Genomic DNA, 21,134 nt, shown 5'->3' with positions numbered 1-21,134 from the left:
GATAGTTGTTGGAGAGGACTAAGGTTGAAAATTGTAGTGGAGGTTCAGAAATGAGCCTCCCAAGAGGAGAGTGTCTTATTATGCAGGTACACATTCAATCGCCGTTGATCTTCTGTCCTAATTAACATTCTATCAGCCTGAGAGGATCACAATGCAATTTGTTCGAGTAGCGCAGCACTTCTTGCTTCCTGCCCACCATGATGCATATGCCACCCTTTTGGGCAAGCCGAATGTGATGGTAGGTATCTCCCACTTCTTCTCAGGTGAGCCTTTTCAACCTTTCAGAATACTCTACTAATTCTCACGTTTTTTCCCCCAGCAGAGCAGACCATGTCAACGGCCATACCATTTGTCATCGAGCGTGTTTTCTTCTCACCTCAAGTCATATTTCTCAATGGCGCACTCTCCACTGCAAGGCCAGAGCTCACCGTCATCAATCAGAACCATCCTCGATTCGAGAATGCTGTGAGATCATTGGCAGACGAGTGTGTGCTTCATGTCTACAAGGCCATTTTCTACAACATTCCAGGTATGTCATTTAACAAATGTATCCTTCTTGCTAAACTGTCATAATATTCCAGTACAAGTCAAACCCTCTCAAATGGTCTTCTGTGTCACGCGTGGGGCTCACATCGGTGTAGTGGCAGGCTGGTGAGTGCAGATTTGTTCCAGGTACTTATCGTATTTAATCATTTTGACACCAGGGAGAATGCGCTTAACTGCGTTCTGGGTGTCACTGACGCTGTTTACTATGATGTTGATTCCGTCGCAATTGGGGAGGAAAAAGTTAGGATTGCAATCAATGAAGGACACATTGAGATGGTGGAACCCTGGGCGTCCCCAGAATTGTAAAGTAGTTACACCTATTGAATGTATAGTATTGCTTGACAGCTGATGCCAGACAAAGTGAAATTAAGACTTGCGTGATGTTTATTGGCTGATTAAGCTGCACGCGGGAACCTCATGTCTAACCTCGCGTGCCCTCAGATGCTCCAGTGCCTCCCACCCAAGTTGGAGGATCCCTCATCATTTAGCAATTTCCATGGTCTTGTGAGCCTTCCTGGAGGAGTGCGCTTATGCTATGTCACAAAGGTATGCAGTGAATTGCCGTCAATCTTCTGTCCTAGTAACTTTCGGTCAGTGAATCCCTATGGAATATGAGCATTCTGGTACTCTCCCAGAAATATGAAAGGCATGGAAGCATCACACGCACTTTTTTGCGCCTGTTTCCTCCCACTCGTATCGCCGCCTGTAGGATCAATGTTGCCCTCGAGCAAAAAATTGCTCTGTCACCGCACCTTGCTAGTATTTGCTTAGACGAAGGTGAGTGCATCTTGAGCTGCACCATTTATCACTGATCTATGTTGCATCAGACATTCATTTTAAACACGGACTAGCCTTGTGTTGGTCTATCACCCTTCATATCTTACATCTTTCGCTCCTCTCCCAAGTAAGTTCGCATGTTCATAATCTGCCATAGTTTATCTGACCGTGTTTCTAATGTAGCAAATGAATGAACAATATTACCCTGCAATGAATCTGCCTGAAAATTTTCCGCACTCCTCAACGCCCTCTTTCACACCTATGGAATCTCACTCCGAGCAAATTGGAGGAGGACGTCAAAAATCACCCCCCCCCTATCCAGACTCCTACCAAACTTCGCACTCGCATAAGACCCACCTCACGCGACGGTGGTCTTGTTCAAAAAAGTGCCCACAATAGAGCGAAGCTGCTTCCAGACAATGGCTCTGATGGCCATGCACCAGATGGCATGCCCAGTTCACACCTAGAACACTTCTCTGGTGGTTCTTCGCAAGGTCGGCTGGAAGTGCCTGGTGGGGTACCTCCAGGCAGCTCCTTAGAATTCTCCAGACGCAGTGTGTCACGCAAGAGGTCGCCTGCTGGTGGTTCTTCGCAAGGTCGGCTGGAAGTGCCTGGTGGGGTACCTCCAGGCAGCTCCTTAGAATTTTCTAGATGCAGTGTGTCACGCGAGAGGTCGCCTGTGGGACCTCGCGACCCTCACTTCATGCAGGAAGTGTTCCCAGCACCCTGTGAGGTGATTTTTCCTCAAGCACCCCTCATCACTATGCAGGAACAGACCCAACAAGATCTGCCCATCCACAGTGGTGAACGAGATGCCTACGACTTCTCGTCGCTCGACGTCCCCGCCCCATCATGGGACTATATGGCTGGGGGATTGTTCAATGTCATGCAGCCAACCAACCTTTTCATCCCGCACGATCTACCAGAACATAACACGCCTCCACATGTTCCACTTCTACCTGGACTCAATATTCCTGCAACCCGTGTCATCCCTCCCACTCCCGCCAATGTGATGGACACCCAGGGAGGGCCTTCAGGTGCCGCCATCATTGGTTGGAGGTCAGAAGATGCCAACGCTGCAATGGAAAAACAGTTTGACCTCATTGATCGCACCATCGATGAGCTTGCAGTTTCGACTGGCATGCCAACGCAGCAAGTTTTAAATTTATTTCTCAAGTCTTGCGGCCGCATCAATAATGGAACAAACCACTGGAACATTTACGGGCAATACTTCAAAGCTCACCGCCTGTGCGAGCTACAGCGAGCTGGCAAAGATGCGAATGTCATCAGTAAGTCTGTCTTTTAGTTCAGTCGTTGTGACTCATGTTGGGGTGCAGTCACATCAACCATCCAAGGCGAATGTTATAGGTCCTTCCAGGACGCATATCCTGATGATTGGCAAGAGATCCTCGACACATTCGACGAGACACGGATAGCTTCAGGCCCGCCTCTGACTGTCGCACAGCGGTCACAAGAATTCACGAGGTTGACAAAGAAAGTGACATCCTTGGTAAGTCTTACATTGTATACTCAATTTCCATGCACTGATGGAGCATACAGCTAGATATGGCCACCGCAAAGCATGGCTTTGAAGCAGCGCTGCTTATGTGCGGGAAGGTCGTGAATCAAGATGCGTCAATCGGGTACATACACACAACCTCTGGTGCAGAAGAGGTAATTTTTAATCATCGGTGTATCATAGGCCTTGCTGACTGCATGTTCTCGTAGTTTTGGGCTTCCCGTTGTCGTGCTGATGAGGACACGATGGTGGGGCATTTTAAGGCCCATGTGTAGTAAGTCAATTATATTTTCGCCTCAATACTTCAACTGACTTCTTTTTCAGCCACCAGGCTTCTCTTGCCATTGTCGAGGATGTTTATGGTGAGGCTCAGCTCAAACCTTCAGAAAAGAAAATGGCATTGCCTGGGCGGCGCACGCGTGCGCCAGCAGTAGCAGAAGAGGATGACGAGGTACAGGAGGTTCCCGACAATCTCGATTGGAAGACACTGGCCGACCACATACAATGTATCAAAGTCAGCATGACCTTGATGTTCAGTAAGCTCGGCGGGAAATTAATGGCACAGTCAGGAACTTTCCCATGGAAACTATTACCCGCCGAGCTGGCGTGTCACCATTTTGTGATGAGAGGGTATCCTGAAGACATGTTAATGCCAGGAGAGCCATGCATAACGGTTGCACAACCCAAATGCATCAGCGACCTCGATAAACGTGAACATGTCGTACTTGCAGATGCCTTGCGATCAGGCAGATTGACCATCAAATGACAAAAGATGGGAGACTTGAGTACATGCGAATCAATTCAATTCTCATATGGCTAACTAATCATTTTATAGACAAAACATCTCCTATTATATTCGGCGAGGCTCCTCCTGAAGAGTCCATGCATGCATGCGGTCGTCGCATGCTTGTAGACGGCACCATCGATCGTGAGGGATTGGCCCGTCTTGGACCAAGTGCAGCGGGCACAAAGATCCAGAAGCCCCCGACATGCAAGGAAGCAGCTTCCCATCGTCATGCATCCCCCGTTCTCGTGAATGACCAGTCTCCACAACCACAGACAATCCCTTGCAAGCAGAAGCTCGTCCCGACTGTTGAGCTCCATAAGCGTCCTCCTCCACGTCCACTGAAGGCAACCGGAAAGAAGACATCCATACCAGCAGCACACGAGGTCACTCCCATCGACATGTCCAGCACACAGGCCAGCTCGGAGTCAGATGCCGAGGATGAGTTGAAGGAGGACCAAGACCCTGTTGAGGGGCACTGGCAAAGGGCAGAAGACTGCAAAGAAGGTGCGTTATCGCTCAGTCACAGTGGAATCAGACTTGGGGCAGGAGAAAATGCCTGGTAAGCAAGGCTTTCATGTGTCATCCTGTTGTACTGATCAATTTCTCTTTCAGAAATTGAGCTGTTACGCCTTTGTGATAGCCCAGAGCAGCCTTTGAAGGCACCAATTCAACGTGGTGAGTCCGAATGATGACTTACATGCTGGACTTTGGCTGATGACTCCTATTTAGAGCGCCCCAAGCCGAAGAAGATTGTTCCAGGTTCTGAGGAAGCTGCCCGTCAAGCTGCTGTATACATCGAGGGTATGCGAGGAACAAATGCCACCAATGATGAGGTTCTGGCATCAACAGGAGTTCTGACACCAACGGAAGTTCTGACGCCAACGGGGGTTCTGACCTTGCCATGCAGCCGATGTTGAGACCTGTCCAAGCCTGCCTCCCAGGCCCATGTGGCATCCAAGAACGGGCCCTCGTGCTACCACCATCATCAAGTGACTCCATGGATGCAACGTCACATGTTCATGCTGTGTCTCAGTTCCAAGTCTCACAAAATCGTCATTATCCTCAGGCTGATCAGCGCCACATCGAGCTGATAAACTATTATCAACATGGCAACCAGCCTGGTCAGCATCGCGAGCAGATAGACTATCAACGTGTCAGCAACAACCAGCCGCAATATCATCAAGACATGATGTACACACATCATCCCACACCCTATGCGGCTCGGCCTGAAGCTCGTGAAGGCAGAGCTGGAGGGTACCGTGAAGGCAGTGGACCATCTGGAGCCTCAGAAGCCTCTTACCAGGACTTGAGGAGCTATCGCAACGATACTCGGCCCATGTACCCCCAAGATGCTGTCTCTCGTCAAGAGTCTCGTTACCCAATCTACGCTGACAACGCTCTTAACTTACCCTACTCATCATCTCCAGCTCCTTCTGAAGACGGCTACATGAGTGGGGCTCCATATTGATTGTGGGTACATCAATGGCACCATAATTCATCTTGCGCATCTTTGTCATCTTGCTTCTTGCCTAAAGATATTAATGCACGTATCTATTCACATTCCTGGTGCCATCCTTACTTTTGATCCTGTGTGCTCGATGTTTCTGCATCTCGCTCATGCTTGCTTTGATCGGTAGTACTTAACTGCCTTCGATGATAGTTTACATTTGTATTTCCTATTCTGATAAATCAGAAGTGTCCGGTTGAACAAACATACTTCAGAAGTTTGCGAGGCGATCAGGATAAAAATGAATTGTTCAAGAAAAAAGCTGCTTGAGTTAAGTGATTGTAGTTACAGGGACACTCGAACTCTCCTCCCGCACCACCTCGTCGACGAAAACTCCATGTTTTCGTCGAGGTACCAGTTCCCCCATCCTCCTGGAGATTGCATGCAACAAGGCAACGCTCAAAGGAGGCATCATCGAGGACGATGCAGAATTACAATGGTATGTTGCAGAGTATGTATCAGTAATGTCCGTGTCCGTGAGCCCCCTGAGCCTTGCAACCCTTGCAGACCCTCCATTCGACTCTCGCAGACCTCTGGGCTCCTCCTCGCTGGAGGTTCTACGAAATGCACTACGGTCCTAAACAGGATCTGAGGGGAGGCCTCCCTGTGGAGGTAGGCTTTCAGGCAGATTACTACCTACAATGAAACCCACCCTGACAGGCTCTCGGTACCTTTTTCAAGTGGTGCCAAGGGTGCATATGAAGTGATAGCGAATGGATATGTGTTTGGTGCGAGATTGGAATTTTCCATTCGAGGCGAGGGCAATGGCAGCTTGGTTATCGCAATAGACTGGAGTGGGGAGAGTGGGGGGCTTGTACAGCTCTTCGGTGAGATACTGCAGGTATAGTAGCTCTCGTGCGACAGTGGTCAGCGCAATATACTCTGCCTCGGCAGTTGATAAAGCGATCAAAGGCTGCTTACGGGCGCTCCATGCAACGGGGCCGCTATTCAACATTACGACGTATCCTGATATGGAATGCCAATGAGGCTGGGACACCCAGTCCACATCTACGAATGCCTCAAGGCCTCCATCTGCGGAGCCAAGGGTTAGTTCAAAGTGGGCTGTGGCTTTTAGGTAGCGCATAATGTGCTTTGCCGCCTCCCAGTGTGCCCTTCCTGGGTTGCGCATAAATTGAGAGAGGGTGGCGACTGCAAAAGAGATGTCGGGCCGTGTACTAGTGGCAGCATACATGAGTGACCCGATGGCGCGTTGGTAAGGGACATCTGCCATGGCCTTCAGTTCGGCGTGAGTGGCGGGGGACTGATCATCTGATAGGTAGTGATGTTCCGGCCTGGCTTTGGCTCAAAGCCCCTGGCTTTGGCTTGGCCTGAGGGGGCTCGGGCTCACCATATTTCAAGCCAAGGCCATGAGCCAAAGCCGGCCAAAAGCCATGGCTTGAGCCAAATGAAGCCGCGGCTCTTTTGCTATCAGTGCGACATTATATATTGTAGTGCAATAGAACTACGGAACAAGCAACATGGAGCAGACCTAGTCTGTCTCAAAGTCAGACACCTCATCATCAGCTTCGTCATCAGCATCGTCTTCCGCATCATCAAGCATGATATCCCAACTATCCTCGTCATCACCATCATCACCTGCAGTCTTCGAGTCACTCCCAGCTCCCAATTCAGCATCATCAAGCTCCTCTAACTCCATGAGGGATGACGGTCCAGGCTCTCGAAAGAGAAGGTCATGTCGTATCGAACACTTGACAATTTGAAGAGCTTCGACAATATCTCCTTTGAGCCTGTTCCGCCGTTTAGTGACAGTGATGCCGCCTTGTGAAAATGCACGCTCGCTGGAGACGGATGATGACATGATAGATAGGTAGTCTCGTGCGAGTGAAGCCCACACTGGATATCTCGGTGCGTTGATCTTAAACAAAATCATTAGCGTGAATATTTTAAGTAGTATAAGGCACACACGTACCCCCCACCATTGAATGATGGTCATGGCAGCTGGTAGAGCGGCCTCGATAGTCTCAATATAACTCATAAACTCGGCCCTCCATGGCCGCAATGGATCGCCGATAGAAGCAATTGTGGGGTTCGCAGACGGGTCATCCTCTGAATTGCTAAGTACTTCTCGGATGAGAGACTTGAGGCCGCCCACTTTACTTTTCTTGGATGCAGGCTGCGACAACAACGATGACGTACCTTCTTCGTTCAACTCGAGATAACGAGCTTTGAACTGGCAGCAGAATCAGACCTATGCATGAAGTTGAAATTTGATTGATGCACCACTTTCTCTGCAGTTGTAAGCACTTCATCATGTAAATCTTCTGGCCAGTGCCGCTTGAAATACACCATTTTCCCCACTGGATCAAGTACTGCATTTGTAAAAATCAGACCAATTATCCAACATTAACTAAACAACTGTCTTACACATTGCCATGATATATGCAGGCGACTTCATCGTCTTCTCATAATATTTGTCTACCTTTGCGGCCGCTGCTCGGAGTGATGTAGCAAACCTCAAATATTTCGGCCTTTCAGCGCGGGAGGACCAGGCCTTGTAAAGTGTTTCGAGTGCCGGAATTGCCAGATGGAGTGTTGAGCCACATTCTGATGAGAACGCTTGCTGCGCCACATCAGCATACTGAAAGATTAAGATTAGAAACAAGCATAGGCAAATTAGAAATTGACATACTGAAAGGAGATCCGCGAATTGGCCAGCGCGTGTCCATTCAGCCATCGAGAGTTGTAGAAAGTCGATCTTCATGCATTTGGTTAAATTGCGCTCTTGATGACCTATCTCGTACATGAAAGTGTCAACATGCTATAGTGATAGTGAGTTTCAACAAATAAAAAGTTCAACAATACAAAATACGTACCTCCTTGTTTGCCTCGGCACGATTAAGCATGATATATGTCGATGACCACCGAACTTTCATGTCAATTAATAGTTGGGTCGGCTGGGACACTCCTGCTTTGATCTGTACACTCCTGTACATCTCCTTTCGTTTTGCAGATGACCGTTCCTACAGGACAGTAATACTTTAGTATACTTTAGTGCGTTATGATGCCGACAAGTGTACCTTGACACAAATACTGCGAATAAGACCAATCTCATCCCGAGTGGTCGGTTCATGACCTTTCTGGTCATGTGGATTGTAATGCGGCGCTTTGCTGTATGTGGCAATCAAGGTTTGCGTGGCTAGATTAATGACGTGAGCCAGGCAGCTATATAAAAGAGTTAGTGTCACAGTAGTGAGTTGACGATGACAGGACTTACTTGATTTTGCGCTCGATCCAGGGAAACACTTTGTGGTGTTTAACCTCATAAAGCCGCGCAAATTCTTCCATTGTCGTCCCGTTGTTTGCGGCATTGTCACATGTTACATGCCCAAGCTATAGTAAGATATGAGTGTGATATAGTCTGTAGGAGTAAACTGAACTGACCTTATGTGTAATCCCGACACGATCAAGAATCTTAAATAAGGCACCAGCGAGTCATTTGCCATTATGCGCGTTATTGACCTTTGTGAACCCAAGGAGCGAACTTTGAATTTCCCATTGCATTGGTGCCTTCTCCTCGATCCAGTGCCCTGTGACGGCAAAAAAACCATCAACATTGCCTGCCTGCCACGTGTCACAGGTGGCATTGACATTGCCCTTGACAGTGGTGCTCTACAAAGCCTAATTATACAAAGTACAATCAATAGACAAAACATTACTCACATTCAGCGTGTTCCTGAGCCTCGTAAGGTGGTTTTTGAACATCCTCATGATTTCGGCACGAGTCGCCTTCCTACCCGGAATCTTGACTCCATTGGTTGCACGAAAAGCAATGTCAACCATCTCTTTGAACTTGGGGTGTTTGAGTGCTTGGATGGGCTAGAAAAAAAGATGTCAGTCGTGATGTTGAATAGAGGGAAGCAGGCATACTTGATCAGTGGCTACAAGCCATTCAATGGCAGCTTGCTTAAACAACTTATCGGAGTATGGTATGACTCATTCGTCAAGCTTGTGTTCGGTGAGATGGGCATTGATTCGTTGCTGCGCAGCGTTCTCCTTGTGAGCCTTGATGTCACCAGGTAACATGGACTCGAACAAATGTTCACTTGCCCACTTCTGATACTTGCCGCCAAAATGTGCCTCGGCATGACGATGAAGGGTAGTGGCTTCATTGACGAGAATACATTTTTTCCTACAAATGATTGAGTGAGTAAGTACTATGACAGTGCAAAGGCAAACTTACGGGCAAATATTGCACTTTCTGTGCTTCTTCACTTTGCCATTGGCGCCAGTGTGTTCGAACGCTGCACTGAAGAAGTTGTCAATGTTGGCAGTTTTGCCTTCCCGAGATGACCCTGGGTCTGCGATAGAGACGTCGACATCAACAAGAACCCCATCTTCATCAACTAACTCTGGGGACTTCTCTGGGGACTTGCACTTCCTTCTAGCACACTTAGGGTTGACACGAGCGTTCTCGCGCTCCATATCACCAGATTCATCGTCATCGAGGGCATCATCAGGACACACATGTTTGTTGGATGGGGGAGGCGCTAATTGTGTGGCTGGTACAGGCGCTGTGAGTGCAGCAGGCTGAGAAACCTCTGAAGCATGCTTGGCGGCCTCAGCTGCACGGAAATCGTTGATAGCTTTTGTTTGGGAGGGAAGAGCCGCTTTCTCCGAGTGTTGAAGGAGGGCAGCAATGGGTTTGATTTTGCGTATGGGACACACAACACATGGCTCATCTTCGCCATCGGTGAGAACTGTGCCCATCATGCCAGTCATTGCAGGCAGCTACACAGATAAAATACACACACATACCATTTATAAACGACTGAAGCTTGTTCAAGAATCCATCAAGCTCACGAAGCTGCAGCACAAAGTAGGACTTGAGAGGTGCATAGATTGCTGAAAACAGCACAATATGATATGGCGGGTGATGTCTGTTTTTCCGTCACCGGGGTGAGTATTAGCGGAAGCTTTGAAAGAAGACGACAATGGCGACTCACCGTGTCATTCTGACATACCCTACAGTATGATGGACTAGGAAGCAAGAACCAAAGAGAAGCAAGAAAATGACAAAAATAGAGTCGACAATCAGGTTCCTGCGCAGTACTTACATAATTCTAAGCCATGGCTTGGGCCGGCAGCTCAGGCTTCACAGAATTGAAGCCTAGGCCAAAGCCCTTGTCAGGCCGTCACCTGGGCCTGGGCTTAGCCTGGCTCAATCTGGCCCGGCTTTGGCTGGCCCAGGGCTTGAAGCCGGGCCGGAACATCACTACTGATAGGGTAGTGCTGGCATCCATGGGCGTCTGGGCACTTTTGGCATCTGTGAGGTTGAAGCACTCTAGCACCGTGTCAATGTACACCTTCTGGGATAGAGTGATGGTGCATGTAGTTCGGTCGCGGGTGACCTTCAGACCCAGAAGCCAATTCAGCTCACCTAGGTCGGAGATTTCGAAGAATTCAGTTAGTTGAGACTTGAAACGCTGGATGTGGGATATATGATTGGAGGTGACGGCCATGTCATCGACGGACACGGTCACGACAGTATGTTCCTGCAGCGTGCGTCTAAAGTAAATGGCTTGGTCAACCTTTGAGCGAGAGAACCCAATCTTTGAGAAAACACCAGCCAGCTCTTCCGCCCACTCGAAACCTGCTTGCTTCAATCCCGGGAGACTCCTCCTCAACTTCAAAACCTTTCCCTCTTGTCCTCCCCTCAAGTAGCCCGGCGGCACCTTCATGTAAATCTCTTCCTGGACGTCTGCGTATAAATATGCACTTTTGATATCCACTTGGTGGATTTCCCAGTCGCGCTGCGCGGCCATAGTTAGAACGGTTCGGCTGGTGGTCATGCTACAGGTGGGTGCAAACATCTCAAAATAGTCCACTCCGTATTGCTGACGTTGACTGTTTGCAATGAGGCGCGCCCGGAGTTTAAGCTTCTCGCTGTCCGGTCCACGTTTGGTGGCGAGGACATAGTGGCACAGAATGACATTTGCGTCATGTGGTAAGTCGGTAACTTCCCAAGTGCCGAGTTTCTCCAATTGGCTGATTTGATAATCAATGGCCTCTTGCCATTCCTCACCATCTGGACCGTTCAGCACCTGCTGCAACGAGGGTTCTGGCTGCACCGCAGCCATGGCGTACTGGTGAGTAACATACTCTTCATCCCTGGTACTGACTCTTCCTCTTCCAGCTTTTAGATTTCGGCTGCCAGGTTAGCGCGCTCCCCCTCATTGAGGGCACTGTAATAACCTGGTGGCGGGCGTACCCTGGTGGACCTTGGAGCCACGGGAGGTTCTGGTAGGGGGTTGGGGGTTCTTGGAGGGGTGGATGGCGTCTTTGCTGTTGCTGGTGTTGCTGTTGCTGTTGCTGGTGTCGCCTGGCTGGATATCGTTAGAGTGGGATTGGACTCCCCCTCGGCCGCTACATCAGCAGCAACGTCCACGGTGAGAGGTGCGAACATCACATTCCTTTCCACCGAGATCTTACGTTTTCCAGGCCAATATATCCGACATCCCTTGCTCTCCCCATCTATGCCCACAAACACAGCTTCCTCAGCTCTTGCCTCAAGCTTTCCCAACTCCGCCTGATGAACAAACACCTTCGCGCCAAACTCCTGCGCATGCGAGAGATCTGGTTTAGCCTTGTGAACGAGCTCATAGGGGGTATGGCCTGGAATGGCTCTAGAAGGTGTGCGGTTTTTCAACCACACAGCGTAGTTCACCGCCTCTGCCCACAGATATTTTGGGAGGTCCCGGTGTAGGGATTCATTTCTGGCTGGGCTTGCAGAGACTGTTTTTACCTTAGTGTTATGTTTGCACTTTTGTAGCTTACATAATAAAGTTACCTTTTCACCAGTTCTACTATGAGTCTGAGTATTCAGCAAGTTTTCATGATATTTCCTCTTCTCTGAGCCTTGAGCCTGGTCCAGAAACCCTTTAGGGTCGAATAGCAGCTAGGTTCTGCAAGACCCAACATTGTTCAGACTCACCATCTGAATTGTTGTACCTTCAACTGGAGCCCACCGCGAGGGGAACAGTCAGCAAGATCTAGTTCTGCGCATCTTCGCACTTAGCGCCATTTAGCACATATAGGTCAATCTCTTTGCATTTTCACAAGCTAACCATTTTTAGTCGCGCTTTCTCGCGCCTCGCACGCGCGCCTTTCTCGCGCTTCAATGCCTTATAGAATGCCCATCCGTGGCACAACAAACGCGCCCAAATTCGACGGCACTACAGACAACCTCGCCGAGTTCATTGACGCATATGAGCAGCTCGCTGATGAAGCAGGACTCCAAGGACTCGACCGCATCAAAGGTATTATTCGCTACCTTGAACGCGATGATCGAGAACTATGGGGAGGCATGCCTGAAGCGGCAGTAAGCGATTACGACGCCTTCTTAGATGAGGTGAAGGTAATGTATCCAGGATGGGATGGCAAGAGACGCTACGCACTCGCGGACTTACGCGCCATCACGCGAGAATACGCTAACAAACCTATGCCCTCTTGCACCGAACTAAGCAATTACTTGCGCGCATTCAGGAAGGTTATGCAGCCACTTATGGATGAAGACCGTATTGGAAAGGCCGAACGTGACTGCTTATTCATGGAAGGAATCCCTAGAGATGCTCAGCCACAAATTCGCTTGCGCCTTATGATCAAGTTCCCCGACCACTATCCACACGACCCATATCCGTTCATGGACGTCTTTGCAGCCGCACAGTTCCTATTACCTGCGCGCGCTTTTCCCGCGCCAAGCGCGCCAGTTAACGCGCCTGTAGTAGTGCCATTTGCGAACTTAGTCCCAGCGACCGCGCCAGCGCAAGCACCGGTGCAAGCCATGGTAACTAAGCGCAAAGATCAATACTACACGAGCCGCGCAACGCAGGATACGTCCACTAGCGCTAGTGTGACAGCTGGACTCTTTCATCGCGCATCCTCAGATGTTGTACTTGACAAAAGGCCACCAGTTCCTATCCTTGCGCCTCGTGCGCACGATTTTCCCACGCCTTCGCGCGATTCACGCTCGCCTGAACCATCAACTGCGCCAGCACACAAAGCTATACCAGACTGCATCGCTTTAGATCACAAACTCGAGCGCGCGCCTGCGAAGCGCAACCAGAAGCGCACTGCAGGCACCTCTTTGCCCCCATCATCATCTCTTTCTTCACCTGTTTTGCATGCTGACAATTCTTATTTGCTGCCCACGTCAGCATCAATCGCATCGCCTTTAGTCAGGGATGACTCTAAACATCTATTGCACACCAATGCACCACTCAAATCACGCTCGCCTATCGCAATCGCATCGCCTATAGTCAGGGATGACTCTAAACATCTATTGCACAATAACGCGCCCATTGTGGAAGTTATTACGCCATCGCTTGAAACACACTCGCCTATCGCTATTGCATCGCTTAAGGAAGAAATCTTGCCAATCACGCCTTCACTGTCACCGCTATCGCCGTTCACATCGCCAGAGGTCAGGGATGACCCTAAACATCTATTGCACCTTAGCGCGCCTATAGAGGAGCCTTCTACCGCATCAGAGGCTCAAGTTGCACCTCGCGTCAACCAGACTTTGCCTCTGGTAATTCCATCTGTCACTAACGATCACGCGCACATCGCGCTTTTTGCTTCTAGTGACTATCCCTTGCCAGTAAAGCATCCGTGCATCACACTGCCCAACCACCAAGCAGAGCATGTCTCAGGCGACCCTGGGATGACTCAGGCGCACCATATTGCGCCTGAGAACGCGCAATGCGTGCGCCTAGAGGCATTGTATAGTTTCCCTCATCTCATTTCGCGTTTTTTGTCCCTTTCATGTTTAAAGCTCTTAAGGAGCTATATGAGAATTCCAAACACTTTAATTTCATCTTCGCACCAACCCTTGTTCACGCGCCATGATCGCGCGCATCGCGCGGTAATTCCCGCGCCTCGCGCATTCATAATTTTAGCAGAGTTTTCACACTATCGCATTTCTATTGTTTCTCCCCTTTTAAATCACATTTCTGTTATTCAACACAAAATATATTCCAATCAGCCATCCAGGCGCGACTTAGGCGCGCGCCGGACACATACATATGCGCCTAACTCCCCCATCATCATCTTCAACTTCGCACTTTCCACATTTATTCGCATTCTTCATGTTTTTGCTTACCATGTCAATTTCGTTCCTGCACACCCTGACGTGCACTATTCTCTTTCACCTATGCGCCTATTGCGCCTTGATGAACCACCCTTACAGCCCATTCGCGCAACATTTGCGCCTAATTCCAAACTATATATGTCTCTCGCTAACACATTTGCAGAGAAATGGCCGTTCCTTGCGTGTTCGGCCAATATAATCGAATTCGCGCGAAATCGCCCCAAGGCGCGCACATCGCGCGCATCCTATCAGCTTGTAGAGCACCTCTACACCCCTTGCAGCGCCTCCCATTGGCGCGCCTTCAACCTGCAGCGCGTTGTGCAGGAATTCATTCTGCCAGTTACTAGCCCGCCTCGGAGTCACAATCAAAAAGGCTTGATGAAGAGGAACCAAGCACCCCAAGCGCGCCAGCCTTGCGCCTTCTGACCCTCGCCTATGCCACACACACCACGCGCTTCAAGCGCTTCAGCTGCGCACCAAAGAAAAACACATACCATTGCTGTTTCATAGGATACCGTTCGTTTTACCCTGGGTTTCGTCCAGTGCTCTTTCATTTTTATTTTCTCTCATTATAACACCATCCAAAGGACTAATAACACACAGATATATATGCATATAGGGATTGCCTAGAAGAATATAGAAGAAGAAAAAAACACCAAAACAACCTTAGATTGTGTCCGCTCAGCTCAATAGGATATTATTTTCTCTTCGCACGCATGACGCGGCACCATGCTCTTTTTACCTTAGAACGCGCACATATGCGCGCAATCTTCCCGCACCCATGCGCCTCACGTGCGCGCGCGCTTCCCGCGCCTTGCTCATAGGAAGGTGTAGATGTCGACAGCCGCACGAAGAAGACAAGTCGGATAGGACATCCGCAAAGTTTACTGTTTTCTCTTCATATTTTCGCATAAAGTTTTACTCATGCTGTTCAAACCTTTAGCACCTAATATTTAGCGCACCTAGCAGGACTTGGTTTGGACATGGATTGGATCACTCTTGGACCGCGCCACTTCGCATCATGCTCATGCATGCATATTGGACTCAGAGATCATTGTGCAACAGCCCCTTGCGCCCCCACAGAATGCAGCGCATGCAACACTCACGCATGTTCTCGTGCCTTATGCGCGCGCACTCTCCCACGCTTCACGCCATACGTGCGCGCCTCGCCCACACTTTGCACACCACAGCCATATCACTCTCACATCATCGCCTCACACCCATGGTGCATTATTCACACCAGAGTCACCCTTGCAATTCGCCATGCTATGCTGCATTCCCACGCCTCGAGCGCATATGCGCGCGCACTTTCCCGCACCTTCGCGCCTCGCGCGCACCTGCGCATTCCCGCGCTTCGTGCATATCATGTGATACATTCCTATGCGTGCGCATTCATCGCCCAACAACCCAAGCATTGTACATGCATTGTACTCGCATACTATCACTTGAGATCCTCACCACACACGCGCTGAGTGGGGGCACTCAGAATTTAAGTCCCTGGGAGATGTAGAGACTCATGCCTCTCATTGTGCAATATGGCAGTTTTCACTGGGGAGTACATGGCACGAACTTGTAGCATCACTCTGTGTGCTACCTGCAGCTATCTCTATATGAGGCGCAGCTTTCTCGCGCAATGCGCGCAATGCGCGCGTACCTTTCCCGCGCTTCACGATGTATATGCGCGCGCGCTTTCCCGCGCTTGAGCGCCCTATAGCGCCAGCCATCCGGAAGCATCCATCCACTGTCCACCAAGTTCCCTAGTGCGTATATTTCCATTTCTCACATTTGCATATCGTTCCATCTTTATTTTTATCATGGACCCTTACTTACATATATCTTTACATACCTTACTCGGTAGTGCTTCGGCTCCGCATGACAGCGCTTAGGCGCCATACTTAAGCGCCAGCAGTACATACTTACTTACTGACTTACTCACCCACCGGGACTCACTTACTCTCCCACCAGAACGACAGAGGACTTACTGGTTACTACCCACTATTCACCTAGCAGAACATAGTAGAAATCTATTTGTTTACACCTCGCATCTCTCTTCTCTTGTCTTACATCATATCATCACTTAAGCAAACTCACTCTTACTCTCTCTCATATCTGTATACACGCGCACGCTTTCCCACGCTTCGCGCCATACACGCGCGCATTCCCGCGCCTTGCGTGCACCTGCGCTTTCTCGCGCTTCACATTGGCCAACCAGTAGCGCTTTCAGCGCATACCTCTAGATCCTTGCTGCACTCGCTTCCCCTTTAGGGTCGAACGCACTTGTCGTCTCAAGTATAGCAGACTAGGCAACGCGCGACCTTACAACAATTATAGATACAGTCAGGAGCATTGTTCGTGCCTCGCTGTATCGTTGAACCTTCACCGGCCAAGTATCATAGCGCGTGCAATTGAGGCGCTCAGCGATGCCATTCTGTTGAGGAGAATCGTGAATGGTAAGCTCTCGTTCAATCCCTTGTTCCTGCAGGTATTTATCGAACTCTGCGGAAAGGTATTCTCCCCCTTGATCTGATTGCACCTTACGGATACGGGTGTTGGGATGCTGTCGTACAAGATTCGCCTCGTACTGTTGGAATGCCGTGAGTGCCTCACTTTTAGCCTTCAAGAACCTGACCTTCATTTCATGGGAATAATCATCTGTGAAACTGATATAGTACGTCGATCCACCTATGCTGGTGGTCTGGGCTGGTCCCCACAGGTCTGTGTGGACCAAGTCTCCATACTTTTCAGCTTGTTTCTTCGTTTCATCGGGGAAAGACTGACACGTGGCTTTAGCTTTTGTGCAGACTTCGCAAAACTCCAGCGCCGTGTTGGTGTCGACGTGAAGACCGTGTACGAGGCCCTTTTTGGCCATAAGCTTGACGGCTGCCTGGGACACATGGCCCAAGATGCGATGGGCCTCATAGAGGGTGAGTTTCGACTTAGCAACATTTGCTCTTTCTTTTCAACGCTCAAGGACACTATACAGACCCTCCAGTTGGGGTATTTCAGCGATGACTTTGCGATTAGGACCTGGTGAGAGTATTCGGCACATGTTGCCCTCGGAATGGACTGCTAACCCCGACGTCGTGATACGATTCAGCGATACCAATGTGAATGCCATATTTGGCACGTAGAGGGCATTCTTCAGGGTCACAGAGGTGCGTTTCTCTCCCAGGGGCAGATCTATACTGACATCTCCCCTTCCCATAGCGCTAATAGCTGAACCATCAGCTGTATGGATGTCCTGGGGGCTTATAGGGACGAAGTTCTTGAACTTCGTCCAATCCGGACAGAAGTGGGATGTCGCCCCGGAGTCCATGATGGCTCCGCGCTTCGAGGCAGGTATCTGGAGCTCCTTGGCAATAGCTGCAAGGTCCAACGTGATGAATGCATACTCTTCATTGAGTTCATTCTGGGATGCAGCATTAGCTGCTTGCTTAGGTGTGCGATTTCCTCTTCTCTGCATCTGCTTTGGTCCCTGACCCTCTTTTCCGCCTCCCGGTCTCCAACAGTCGCTTTTATAATGCCCTTTTCGCTCACAGTTGAAGCAGGTGACCTCTGGGTCTTGTTTGGAGGTACTAGTTCCGCCTCGCGCCTTGTTGGGACCCGCCTTAGCCGTTAGAGCGGTTCCTGAGCTCTTTTTTGAGGTACGTTTGTCAGTTAAGACTCTGTGTTCGTATTCCTCGGAGACAACGCTAATGAGTTCATAGGGCGTGAGTGGCTTCTGCGTCACCTTGGTGGCTGCATTGACGGAGGATAGGAGGGGTCAGTATGATTTGGGGAGAGAGCCAATGATAATGGCGTAGAAGTCACGATCCTTGACATCGGCGCCCATACCCGCTAGAGATTCGTGCAGGCGCAGGAGCTCGCTGAGGTGAGCTTTCACATCTGCATTCTCGTCACATCTTAGATCTTGTAGGCATCGACGAAGGTCGATTTGGACCAGTTCGGTCTTGCCTTCATGAATGTCGCGGATCTCCTCCCAGATCTGTGCAGTGCCCTCAAGCTTCTGCACTCGCAGTAACAGCCGATCTGTGATCGTGCTGAACATCTGCTGTTTTACAAGTGAGTCTTTCTGAAAGTGCTCATCGATCCTTTTGTCAAGCTCATCTATCTCCGTTTGCGTAGGTATCGAGCCGTCAGGCTTTGAGACCATGTGTGTCGTCGCATCGACCTTGAACGGTACGGGTTTTACTGCGCAACCATCAACGTAACGCATCAAACCTCGGGCACCAATAGCTGTTAACATCTGTTCCTTATAGGTAATCCAGTTACTGCCGTCCTCGGCTAGTTTGGGGACATTGAACAATGCGGAGTTGGTACTGGGGAGCATTGCGTCCATGATTGCTCCAGGGCTCATAACCTATAGTGATTCGAGGTGCGTAGACAACGCCACATAATTCAGTCAGAACCACACGTAGAACCGGTACTCCGGACGTTGACCTGCACCAAACCGGTTCGGTGCATGGATGACTAATGCTCTCCCACGAGCCCGATACCCTAGAAATCATTATGAATAATCTTCCTTTACTTTATGGTTCAGACTGCAGTTCAGATAGTATTTTCATTTCTCAGACAGACTCAGATAGGCTGAATATTCTTGTATATTTAATTTTGCAGTAAATTATGCTTAGTCAGCAATAACAATGACTCAGACTGAATCCCACACATGTCAAGTAACAGTGTAAAATAGTTCTTGCATAATTTGCCTTGTGGGAACTTTCTTAACACTCTAAATACACAGCTCGCGTCATTTCTACGGTCAATAAAGTAACATCATAACAAGACACCAACAAATAACGTAGTCAGTCTGTTACTTAATATTTGTCACATGATACTAAGTTATATGACTCTAACAGTCAGGTGACCTATGACCCTAAACCAAATCATGACAAAGCAACCTTTTGAGATGACTAAAGCTTGATGACACAAATTATAAAGCACATGACTACAGTAAATAGTATTGGTACAATCTGACTAAGCCTATTCCCCTTAGAATGTGGGAAATAGTAACACAGCCACCATAATTTATCTATATAAGACCCCACTTTTGCCAATAAAAAGAGGCATATAGGGAACTTTTAAGCCCCACAAAATAAATTTGAGTGTGAAGTGTGATCAGTGTCAACAACAGTGACAAGAGCTGTTAAGCAACTAACTGAGAGGTCATTGTAAGCAACATCCAGCAATACCTTTAGCTCATCGTCAACAACTGTGAAATATCTTGAGCTCACTGTGCTCAACAGTGAGCAAACTTTTTCTTTGATTTTCTACTGGTGAACCTCTAGTCTCTTTCTTTTCTTTTCTTTCTTCTTTCTCTCTTTCTTTTTCTGTTTCTTTCTTTGTTTCTTTCTTTTCATTTGTCTCTTTTTCTGTTCAGTTCATTCACGTCTCAGTGTTATTGTCTGAATTTCTTTCAAGATCTTTGTGTTGTCTTTACGTCCATCTAAGCACCGGCTTAGTGGGAAGACTTCAGAAGTTGATAGTGACACTTGACCTCACTCATCTGAGTAGTGATACTGAGCCAGGGTTTTCTTTGTCTGCTAGACTTTAGTTGTTGAATAGGGGACTTGGTACTGAAATCCAAGGACGTCCGTTCCTGATTCTGTTTAATACTCATCGTGAGTTCCTTGGCAGCAGGTTCAATAGTGAACTAAGAGTTCTACTGATCACTGATTAGTCCTGACCTTTGATTCTACCTGTTTGTGCTGAGGGGGTGATTGCTATAATTTCGCACGACTTTCTGTAGTAAATTTATTACAAGAAGCATTGTTACTGAAGGAAGGGTTTCCCTTATCAATATATTTCTTTTTTTTATCAGTACCATACTGTTGGGCTGACTTTTCTCTGTTCTCTAAACACTGCCATACCGTTGGAGTGAATCAATTTCTTTTTGTCATCACCATACCGTTGGGCTGACTACATTCTGTTTATTTTATTTTCTATTGCGTCCATACTGTTGGATTGACTGGTATTGCTACTGACCTCATAAGAAGTACTTTTTGTCTGAACATAGCTTGGGGAAGTGTAAACAGCCACCCACAAACAACTATGTTATCAGTCATTGGTATTTGTCTGAATCGCTGACCATGGAGATTTTTTGTGGCTAGTATGTAGAGTGGGTGCTGGCCAGTCTGTAGGGTAGGTGCTGGCCAGTCTGTAGGGTAGGTGCTGGCCAGTATGTACAATGGGTGCTGGCCAGTATGTAATGTGAGTGCTGGCCAGGTGCTGGCTGGTGCATAGGGTAGGTATTAGCTGATGCCTAGAGTGAGTGCTGGCCAGTGTATAGGGATGATAGTGTGAGAATTGGGTCTTTGTCATGCAAAAGTACACATGCAGAATGAGGGTTAGACAATTGCACATAGTAAGCATGCAAGTTGAAGGTGGTGTCCAAGAGCTACCCTACCACTTTTAAGGCAAGAAATACTATATTAGGACTATAAGTTGTAGATATCATCCTGGCCGACTTGCACATAAATAAAAAAAACAACTAGCTTGCCAATCAGACTTGTTTTTTACTATTATAATTAGAATAATACAAGCAAAAATACAGTACAGTATGAGCTGTGGAAGGTGTTCTGGCCGATGTCTACATAAGGAAAATCAGTCCGGCCAGACCATCAGTACACCATGTAATTGGATACAGTATGCTGTAGAAGGTGTTTTGACCGATGTCTACATAAAGAAAATCAGTCCAGTTGAACCATCAGTACACCATGTCTATTATATTCCTGCCACATACTTCAGTTAGAATAGTCTAGGAATACAACTATTAAGTGACTACAACCATTTTGTCCTTGAATGAATTTTCTGCATTCACTAAAAACCTTCCCCACAGGAGCACCTGTCGTTGTGCATAGGCTTGATGACCATGCTTTGTGGCTTCATGGTATCT

At 48.5% G+C, this 21,134-nt stretch overlaps 2 protein-coding genes across 2 annotated transcripts; both read left to right on the top strand.

Moving 5' to 3' along the window:
- Window positions 1-50: 50 nt before the first annotated feature.
- Window positions 51-852, top strand: F5147DRAFT_779947 (uncharacterized protein; the record flags this gene model as incomplete). The annotated part of the gene is made up of 5 exons (XM_041442379.1): window positions 51-86; window positions 137-263; window positions 320-529; window positions 582-651; window positions 705-852. The coding sequence occupies 5 exons, from the start codon at window positions 51-53 to the stop codon at window positions 850-852; spliced, it is 591 nt and encodes a 196-aa protein (XP_041286620.1).
- Window positions 853-2,686: 1,834 nt separating this feature from the next.
- Window positions 2,687-3,608, top strand: F5147DRAFT_586157 (uncharacterized protein; the record flags this gene model as incomplete). The annotated part of the gene is made up of 4 exons (XM_041431908.1): window positions 2,687-2,837; window positions 2,888-2,997; window positions 3,052-3,111; window positions 3,294-3,608. Coding segments are annotated over 4 exons (636 nt in total), but the record flags the coding sequence as incomplete, so codon positions are not given.
- Window positions 3,609-21,134: the final 17,526 nt, after the last annotated feature.

The sequence above is a fragment of the Suillus discolor genome, assembly GCF_016758755.1.
Source record: "Suillus discolor strain FC423 chromosome Unknown F5147scaffold_95, whole genome shotgun sequence".
NCBI classification, from domain to species: Eukaryota; Fungi; Basidiomycota; class Agaricomycetes; order Boletales; family Suillaceae; genus Suillus; species Suillus discolor.
This window is presented reverse-complemented; position numbering and strand designations above follow the sequence as displayed.